At 49.1% G+C, this 9,910-nt stretch overlaps 1 protein-coding gene across 1 annotated transcript in view; it reads left to right on the plus strand.

Annotated features, from left to right (window-relative positions):
• The window catches only part of CILP (cartilage intermediate layer protein, nucleotide pyrophosphohydrolase), a 13,552-nt gene extending 4,388 nt beyond the window's left edge, over positions 1–9,164 (plus strand). The window contains exons 4-10 of the mRNA XM_009887439.1: positions 1,109–1,192; positions 2,179–2,232; positions 3,671–3,856; positions 5,005–5,319; positions 5,428–5,536; positions 6,018–6,175; positions 6,823–9,164. Coding sequence (XP_009885741.1) covers positions 1,109–1,192; positions 2,179–2,232; positions 3,671–3,856; positions 5,005–5,319; positions 5,428–5,536; positions 6,018–6,175; positions 6,823–9,164 — 3,248 coding nt within the window. The remainder of the gene's footprint in view (positions 1–1,108; positions 1,193–2,178; positions 2,233–3,670; positions 3,857–5,004; positions 5,320–5,427; positions 5,537–6,017; positions 6,176–6,822) is intronic.
• Positions 9,165–9,910: the final 746 nt, after the last annotated feature.

Raw genomic sequence — 9,910 nt, forward strand, 5'->3', positions numbered from 1 at the left:
CAGCGCAGCATGCACTCAGCCAAACGACTTCTAGACGAGGGCTGGAGTCCATCCAGCCCCCAGTGCATGGACATGGCCCGTCTGCCAGCCTGCCAGCCCTCTGGCTGAGCAGGGATGAGCCTCCCTGCCCACCGGCCATGCTGGGACCATCCCTGCCTGCCTCCCCTGAGACCCCGTGGTGTCCAGCCCGCACCCCAGCTCCTATCCTGGCTTCCCTCTGCTCCAAGCAGACCCACCCTGGCCAGTGCCTTATTCATTGTGCAAGCACAAAACAACCCCAACCTCCGAGCTGAGCCCTCGGGAAGCAGCGACGTGTCTTTTCTCCAGGAGAAGATGCTCAGGAACAGCAGCATCTGTCCGCTGCTGGCTCTGGTGGGTTGCACGAACCAAAGCACTGAGCGATAAGCAACCTTCCCCTCTGCTGCAGTGGGTCTCGCAGAGAAAACATGTTTGTAGGCTCTTTGGATTTGTTTTTTGCCCTGAAGTGCTCTGGCCAGACGCCTGGGGAGAAAAAGAGGGAGAGTCAATTTGTCACTGGGCAGGTGCCCAGCAGCCCTGCTGAGCCTCTGGGAGTTGGGCACAGGAGAGAGCCAGTGCCGAGCAGCTTTGGGCTTAACTGCCCAGTTTAAATGGGACTGGCCCAGCGAGCACCCCAGGAATCAGGCATGACCACCAGCCCTCCTCAGGCACGCAGGTGGCCAGCAAGTGCAGAAACCAGCCCATGTCCCATAGCAACAACCAACCTCATCCACCTCGGGTTCATTTCTCCCCACACAGGGAGAGGCAGGATATATTTTGTATCTCCAGCTATAGAGAGATTATTTGATCTGAGCTGCTCCAACAGAGAAAGCACAAAAATGTTTTTCTCGGGTGATACGGGAAATGGCAAATTTGCATCATACCCGAGCCTCAGGGACATCTCCATCGCACCCTTCACTTGGCATCTCCTGCACGTGATGCACCACATCCCACAGGAGCTCCAATCAGCAGCTCTAACCAGCCACAACCCAAAGGGCAATCGAAAAAACTGAGCCTAAGGTTGCCCAATCCCTTGAATCTTATTAATTTATTATTAAACTAACTTAATCTCTAATTTATTGACCCTTAGGTCAAAAGTTTCTGAAACCAGCCCTCGGCAGGATCCAGATAGGACACAAAACCTTCAGCCCGCTGGTAATGCTCAGCTTGGAGAGTAAGTTATTTCCCAGCTCGGGCGGCTTTCCCTCGCTGGGACAAGGGGTGTTTGCGTGCGTATTATTTTTTTCAGCCTTAATTATTTTTTTTTTTCAGCCTTAATTTACAACCAAACAATATTATTTGAGTAGATGAGGACATTTAGGCAATGGAATAAATGTTAATCATCCGCGACCTCCTGTAGGGTTTTGGCTATCGCTAACACATGCTGTTGGCTCATGTCCTGGAAAAGTGAAGGTCAAATGCGTGACCACAGCCCCGGCTCCCGCGGGAGGCACGCGCGGGCTGGGAGGGCGAGGAGAGCCCAGGGATGGGCAAGCACATGCTCCAACCTGCTTTTCCCCTGCCCAGCCTGTCCCCACGCCCGGGGCAGCTTGCGACACCATTGCTTTAGAATTAAAGCCCATGGGGCATTAATTACCCACAGAGCCCGCTCTGCTCGTTAATCTGCAGGAGATACCCCGACCTCTCAAGCTTTACTGCCCAGAGCTCGGGATTGGAATTCCAGCAGGCACTGAAAGGGCTGGACGCGTTGATGCCATAGCTGAGGGATTAGGGGACTTTCCCAACCTTCTGTCCTGCTCCCAGCAGCTCTCTCAGCCATTGGGGAGAATCAAAGCACCGAAAACAAGGACAGTCAGAGAGACGTCCCCTCCACTTGCTGGGAAGTATTTTTAGGCAAAAATACCAGGAAAATTGTTTTGCCCTCAAAGCGGATGGCACAAGGCAGTGATGCTGAGGCTGACTCCTGCTTTTCTAGGGAGAAATAAAGCAAAACCTTGAGTTTTTGACCAACGCAATTGGAAACTAAAGCATCTGCCCTTGGCAGCAGTGAGCTGTAAACTCAGGTTTTGCCACCAGGAGAGGGTGTGCCAGACCCGGTTGGGTTGACCTTAGTGCAGCCGGGCCGGCGGGAGGGATGGATGCTCGGCCAGGGAGCTGGCAAACCCTGCCTGAATCACCCCACGCATCCTCTGCCCGCAGGTACAAGGAGCAGCTCTCGCAGGGGAGACCCGACCTTCGCCTACGCCAGACGCAGTACGTTCCTGCCGGCCAGTGCCGCGGGGTAGCCCTGTCCCTCCCCACGCCCCCGCCAGCCCTCGAGCCCCTCAGCTTCTCCCCCGTCCTCTGCTTTTTCTGCTGTTGAGGTGATACCCAGAGCCATATAATGCCATTTTCCTCCCCCGGCTTCCCTTCCTCCTTTCTCATCATCACCAGCCCTGCAGATTAAAGCAGCCAAACCCAAACAAGCTTAGGATCTCACTGAGACGCCACTTTAATCCATTGCACGTTAAATTTTTGCTTGGGGCAAGTACAGACAGGCATTTATCCATGTGCTGCCTGGGAAGGGACCATGTCCCCAAGCCCACCTCCTGCTGCATCCCCCAAATTGCTAAATAAGATCTATGGCTGCGCCACTTGGGATGCTGAACTGGGGATGCCAACATGCCAACAGATTAAAAATACACCCATCTAAGCCAAGCGCTCACTCCCAAACGCTCCTGTGGCTGCTCTTATTGAAATGGCCTTTTCCAGCCACCTGCTTTTGTAAGCCAGGGGTTTGGTTTTGACCATCACTGTTCAAATAGTCCAGCCATGTGCCTGTCTGCCTTTCTAGGAAATAACCCGACCTGGTTTATTACAAATCGGGTGGAAGAGTAGGTGTGGGAGATGACATGGCACATGTTTCCAAAAGACCTCATTTTTAGAAACTTTAGTCACAAGCGCATCCTCGTAAACATTATTAGAACATTGTTATTTAAAAATAAACCTAAACCACAGACTTGGAGTGGATTCATCCATTCAAAGCAGCTTAAATTAATACCATCTAGTAGCCGGTTAAAGAAATTCCTATAAAAATCTAACCGCATATTAAACTCTCAATAAACGCTCTTTGTATTTCACAAATCAGCTGGCCCCTAACATGCTCAGCCTGCTCGGTAGCATCTTAGGCTTCTGTTTGCACACAGTAAAACTGGTGCTCACAATAGAACACACACTTCGCCTATAGAGAACACATGTTGAAGTATGGTTAAAGACATTCAACATGATCATACCAACAATTTTACCCTCTTTTTTTTTTTTTTTATTTAACCACATTTGAAATGCAGGCGAGCGTTGCCCCTCAGACAGCATTTAAACGACAATGTGTGTTTGATTTCCTTTAAGCCAAATTTATTCAACACTAAGCATGAGCTGCGTGCACTTTGCTCCCCTCGAGTTTATCTTAATCATCTTGAATTCGGTAGCCTGCGGGGAATTAAGTCAGAAGCATTCAGGCGCCTTCTCGTGCTTTATTTCCCAGCTCCCTCAACATGCTTTGAGTTTGTTTAATCCATGTGGTGCGTAATATCCAAATGCATAGTGTGAGATATAGAAGCTGTTATATAGAAGCTGCTAAGAAACTAACTGCCTGTTTTCGGGCAGCTGTACGTGTAACATGCATCTCAGTAACACACCACTGATGTTATTCAAGGTCCACTGGTGCAAGATTCAAAAAGGTTTTTGTCTCCATGGTCGAAATGGAGCGAATGCTCAGGAAAGTGTGGCCAAACCGGTGTGCAGAAGCGTACCAGATCCTGCCTAGCTGAGCGCCTCTGGGGCGTGCACTGTAATGAAGCAACTGAGGAAGGGCGGCTCTGCATTGGACATGTTTGCTCAGGTGCTCCTATAACCTCACTTACGGGCAGGGGACGATGTCCTGATCTCACCACTGCGTGGGCGTTGTACTCCCTTCACTGTCATTTTGCTCTCCCTTGCCAAAATTTCATGATGCCGGTGCCTTCCTAAGCAGGGCTGGAGAGTACTACAGGAGCAGAGCATGGGGAGTTTATAGCCAAATAGCAAGATAAGGGGCGGATCCAGATATGGGGAATCATAGGAACCCATAAAGATCCTGGGAATACAGGAAAAATCTCATTAATCTTGTTATAACAGCAGCTCTCAAGGTGAAGTCAGCGATTGCAGGCAACTGCCTCCATGCAATCAGCCCCAGAAAGAAGAGTTGGGAATATTGAGTTGCCGCAGTCTCTGCTGAAGAGGCTTGTAATTAATTATATTATTCTTATAATCCCCTTTTAAACAAGTCACTCTGAAAGTAGTCCATGTTTTCTCCAGGAAAGTTGTTTCAGATTTTCCCCGATTTCTTCCATTTATTTCCAGCTATTAAAAAAATTGTCAGGTAGCTGCTGTATAGGGATGCTCTGTGATTGTAAAAGGAATGACCTTAGCCCTTGCCTTGGGAAAAGACTGATTATTATTTAGGATTAATCACTATAAGTAATGAAAAAATTTCAGAATCACTGTTTGGGAGACCACTCGTTAAACCCATCAGACAGTGCTCATTTGGCAATTAACCTCTGTCCTGCCCAAGACAGGATACCATCAAATAAAGGGAGACAGCTTTTAAGATAGACCAAAGTCACGATGTTTGGGATGAGTTGGTAACAGAAACCTACAAAGTTTAAGGCATTTGGATTTGTAATTTTGCCAGGGTTGAGCTAAAAGCCCGCATGCCGACCTGGACTCAAGTTTCCCCGAAATTCAGCCCTTTGGGGAAGGTAAACAACAGTTCCTAGATGTAATTATATCCACGTGGCTGCTTTCTACTAATTGTCAGGTTCAAAATGACATTGTCCCCATGTTTCTAATACACAGCTGTTGATAATCAGTAAAAATATGTTTTGGATACAATTTATTCCTTATGCAGTATCTGCCTTATTGCATCTAAATCAAAAGCAGATGTGAGGCCGTGCCGTGAGTGTTACAGGGACTTGGGGCTGCTTTCTGACTCACGTACCTCTCCTCCAGCCTGCAACGTCACCTGCCCCATGGGCCGCATCAACGCCGACTGCGACTCCTGCATGTGCCAGGATGCGACCCTGCACGGGAAGGTCTCTCTCGAGGATGGGTCGCCCGCTGCCGATGCCCGCGTCTACCTGCAAGCCAAGAAACTCAAGCTGTTGACAACAGCCGATAACAGGGGCATGTTTAGGATCCCAGGGGTTTGTCCTGATGGCAAAAACACCCTTAAAATAAAGAAAGCCAAATACGCAACTGCTACTGTCACCGTGCCTGAGAGCAACAGAAGAAACCTGGCGATCCAAGTGCAGCTGCAACGATCAGGTAGCCCCAAAGAGTGGGGGAACGCAGGAGGCTTTATGTAGTAATCAGAAATAAACCGGTATTTTAGGAGGGGAAAAGTAACGAGATGGCCTTTTCCTCCTCCCACAGGCAAACCCTACATTTTCAGGAGCCCCGAGGACAAAGCCAGGAGAGTGGGACAGAGCGTGTCACTCTGCTGCGATGCCCTTGGGAGCCCGGCCCCTGACCGCTATCTCTGGTAAGGAACTCGAGTTTGAATGGGCAGAAGTCTTACCTGTCCCACGGGTTGAATTTTTGTCTCCTTACATTCTCCATAAAGGTGGCTTTTTAGCTATAAACCAGCTAAATACGCCAGGAACTGACCTCTGCAAATGATGGTTTCCTCGAGATGTTCAGAGCTGGCGTTTCTCACAGGTGTGGTAACGTCATCTGCTGAGGGACTGACTGGAAAAACATACAAATATGAGTCTGAAAAACCTCAGCAGGCACAACTGGCAGCTCTGCCTGCCTGCCTGCCAGCCACCCGGCAGCGACATCTCAGTACTGCCAGGGGAAGGGGAATCACTTTTAGGTGGTGCCACGTAGCCAGAATACAAGTGGGGAAACCGAGGCAAGAGGTCTGGAACAATCCACACGGCAGGATGCAGGATTAGGCCATTGCTCTGCTCCAGCCAGTTGGTCAGCCTCTGTCCCCTTAACTGCCTGCCTGTTCCTGGCAGGTACCACAACGGCTCACTGCTGGATCCCTCCTTATACAAATATAAAAACAACCTGGTTCTGAAGAACTTGAACAGAGACCAGTCGGGAGAGTATTTCTGCAAGGCCAGCAGCGCCGGGGGGTCGGCAAAGTCCCAATCTGCCAAGCTTGCTGTAATAGGTAAGAGAAAATGTGCATGATGCTCTCCAAGCAGCTGTGGAGGCGGCGGGGTGCAGAAACCAGAAATTGTGATACATGCGGGAAAGAAAAGTCGCAGGAAAAATATTCAGGGGGTTATTTCATGCATCCGTTAGCACATAAACTTGCGTGAGCTGGTTATGAAGCAGATGCTCTCTACAAACTGCAGCTCTGGATTGCAGGTGACCTGCCAAGCTCAATCTGCTGGTTTCAGCAAATTTCTCGCTGTACTCGCTGCCTGACATGTGACTATTTCTGTGGGTTTGTTTTGGTTTTTAAATCCTGGGACATGTTTTAGTCTGTCCCTAGCAAAAAAAAAAAAACCAAAACAGGCAGCCAGAACATCCAGCTGAGGGCGGGTGGGATGGCAGTGGTGGGTAAGCAGGAGCCAGGTTGCTCCTGCAAACAGCACCGCTCTTAATCAGGTACCTTAAGTTAAAGCTGAGCACCTGCTTCATCGAAACGGGGGCCAGATGAACTCAGCTAACCAAAATCCTGCAAAACATCTGTTCTGTGGCTGCGAAAACCTCACTGTTATTGGGAGCAACTTTTACTCTGAGGGTTTCAGACCACATAGCAATGACTGTATAATTATTTCGTGCCGCTCATTAAGAAATCCTATTCAACAGGACGACAAGAGGCAGCCTGCAACTCCCAACCCCAAAGCCACCTCATCCGACTTCCACATGACTGCTTCCAAAAAGAAACCAACTCCTTCTACTACGATGTGGGCAAATGCCCAGCAAAGACCTGCGCTGGGAAGCTGGATAAAGGGCTTCGGTGTAAGGACAATGTCTCCTACTGCTGCGGGGTGTCCAAGATGGAAACCAGAGACATCTCCTGCAACGGGTACACGCTCCCCACTAAAGTCGTCGTAGAATGTGGCTGCAAAAAATGCACCGAGACCAAAATAACGGTTCGAGGCAGAGCCACAGCAGCGGATAACGGTGAGCCACTGAGGTTTGGCCACATCTACATGGGGAACAAGAGAGTGAGTATGACTGGCTACAAGGGAACCTTCTCCATCCACGTCCCAGCAGACACAGAGAGACTGGTTCTAACTTTCGTTGATCGGCTGCAGAAGTTTGTGAACACAACAAAAGTTCTGCCCTTCAAGGAAAACGGAGGTGCTGTGTTTCACGAGATCAAGCTACTAAGAAAGAAAGCTCCTGTTACACTGGAATCCACTGAAACCAATGTGATTTCTTTGGGAGAAATGGAAGAAGATGATCCAATCGCCGAATTAGAAATTCCTCCAGATGCATTTTATAGGAAAAATGGAGAAGCCTACAGAGGCAAAGTGAAAGCCAGCGTGACATTTCTGGACCCAAGAAACATCTCTACGGCTGCTGTGACACAAAGTGACCTGAACTTTGTAGATGAGGAAGGAGACGTATTCCCGCTCCGTACGTATGGCATGTTTTCTGTGGACTTCACTGACGAGCAGGGCACTGAGTCTCTTAATGCAGAAGATGTGAAGGTTCATTTGGATGCTGCTCAGGTCAAAATGCCAGAGCACCTGCAAGAGATGAAGCTTTGGTCCCTGAACCCAGAGACAGGATTATGGGAGGAAGAAGGGGACTTCAACCTTGAGAAAAGCAGACGGCGCAAAAGGGAGGAGAGAACTTTTTTAGTTGGGAACATGGAGATCAAAGAAAGGCGGCTTTTTAACCTGGACGTCCCAGAGAGCAGACGGTGCTACGTCAAAGTCCGAGCCTACAGAAGTGAGAGATTTCTGCAAAGCGAACAGATCCAAGGGGTTGTGATTTCTATTATAAACACAGAGCCAGAACCTGGGTTCTCCTCCAACCCCAGAGCATGGGGCCGTTTCGACAGCGTGGTCACTGGTCCCAACGGCGCCTGCGTGCCCGCCTTCTGTGATGAGCAAAACCCCCAAGCCTACGCAGCTTATATCTTGGCAAGTATGGGAGGCGAAGAGCTTGAAGCTGTGCCCTCTGCTCCCAAACTCAACCCTAACGCTATTGGGGTCCCACAGCCCTATCTCAACAAGCTCAACTACAGAAGAACAGACCACGAGGACTCCAACACTAAGAAAACGGCGTTCAGCATTAACATGGCCAAGCCAAGCCCTAATTCCCCAGAAGAGAACAACGGCCCTATTTACGCCTATGAAAACCTAAGAGAATGCGAGGAAGCTCCACACAGCGCTGCGCACTTCAGGTTTTACAGGATAGAGGGCGACAGGTATGACTACAATACCGTTCCCTTCAGTGAAGATGACCTCATGAGCTGGACTGATGACTACCTTGCATGGTGGCCCAAGCCCATGGAATTTAGAGCCTGCTACATTAAAGTAAAAATAAATGGACCCCAAGAGGTGAATGTAAGATCTCGTAACATGGGTGGGACGCACCCACGTACCATTGGCAAGCTCTACGGCATCAGGGATGTCCGCAGCATTCGTGACTCGGAGCAGCCGGACGTGTCGGCAGCCTGCCTGGAGTTCAAGTGCAGCGGCATGCTCTTCGACCAAGACCGCGTGGACCGCACGCTCGTGAAAGTGGTCCCGCAAGGCAGCTGCCGCCGAGAGAGCGTCAACAGCATGCTCCACGAGTACCTGGTGAACCACCTCCCCATGGCTACAAACAACGACTCCAGTGAGTACACAATGCTGGCTCCTCTCGACCCACTGGGGCACAACTATGGCATCTACACCGTCACTGACCAAGACCCGAGGATCGCCAAGGAAATCGCCCTGGGCAGGTGTTTTGATGGCACGTCTGATGGCACCTCCAGAACCATGAAGAGCAATATCGGCGTTGGATTGACTTTCACCTGTTCGGAGAGGAGCGCAGCAGAGCAAAGCATCTTCCAGTCTCAGAGGAACTCAGGCCAGCAGTCCATACTGGTTCTGCCAGGGGAGAGCCCTGCGTACCGAAGACCGCCAGCAAGCCGCCGAATCCCCCAAAGCAGGGTCCCAGTGAAAGGTCAACGTCCTTCCACATACTAAAGCTGTGTAGGAGCCTCGGTAAAGTTGCTCGCACTTGATTAAATATAATTTGAAAGTAACGTCTACCTGCTAATAACCTAATTCAAAGCTGGTAGGTGTCATTATTTTTGAGACATATTTAAGATGCACTTTTTTTTTTCCCCACCAGAAAGGAAAGACATACAGCAAAAATGGGGGCCAGTAGCGGTAGTGGGTTTGTGTCTTATTAAATGCATCCATAAAATACCTTCTTTCTGCCTGACATTAAACAGCTTCACATGATAGCCTAAAGGGAAGACTAAACACATAATTCAATTAAGTCATGTACATAAAACATTCTTCTGTTCTGCATCTGCAGACTTTGCCAGCCCTACCTGTACAGTAGTTGGTAACACAAAAAGGAATAAACCGATTTCCTCATCCTGAATTCAGCTGCAAGGTTTTGTACTTGAAATGTAAGTATTTTATTTATTTCTAGCTTGTTTTAGAATGACTGTATTCAAGCTAAACTACCTGCAGCTGCATTTCTAAGAACTCACGTTCTCGACAGCACAGAGAAACCATGTGGATTTGTAGTCTCCACATGGATAAAACTACAGTTTTCTCTTGCTCCTTGCATTATTTGACAAGAAAATCCATGCTCTGTGATAGGGTAGGTTAATAAAAAAAAATCATTTTGTAACTTCGACAATGCTGCCTTGCTTTTGTGTTTGACAAGCCCAAGTAAACCACATGTAGAGCTGACCAAAGCCTAACTTGCAAAATTT

This window comes from Charadrius vociferus, unplaced genomic scaffold (genome assembly GCF_000708025.1).
Source record: "Charadrius vociferus isolate BGI_N301 unplaced genomic scaffold, ASM70802v2 scaffold190, whole genome shotgun sequence".
Classification (NCBI taxonomy): Eukaryota; Metazoa; Chordata; class Aves; order Charadriiformes; family Charadriidae; genus Charadrius; species Charadrius vociferus.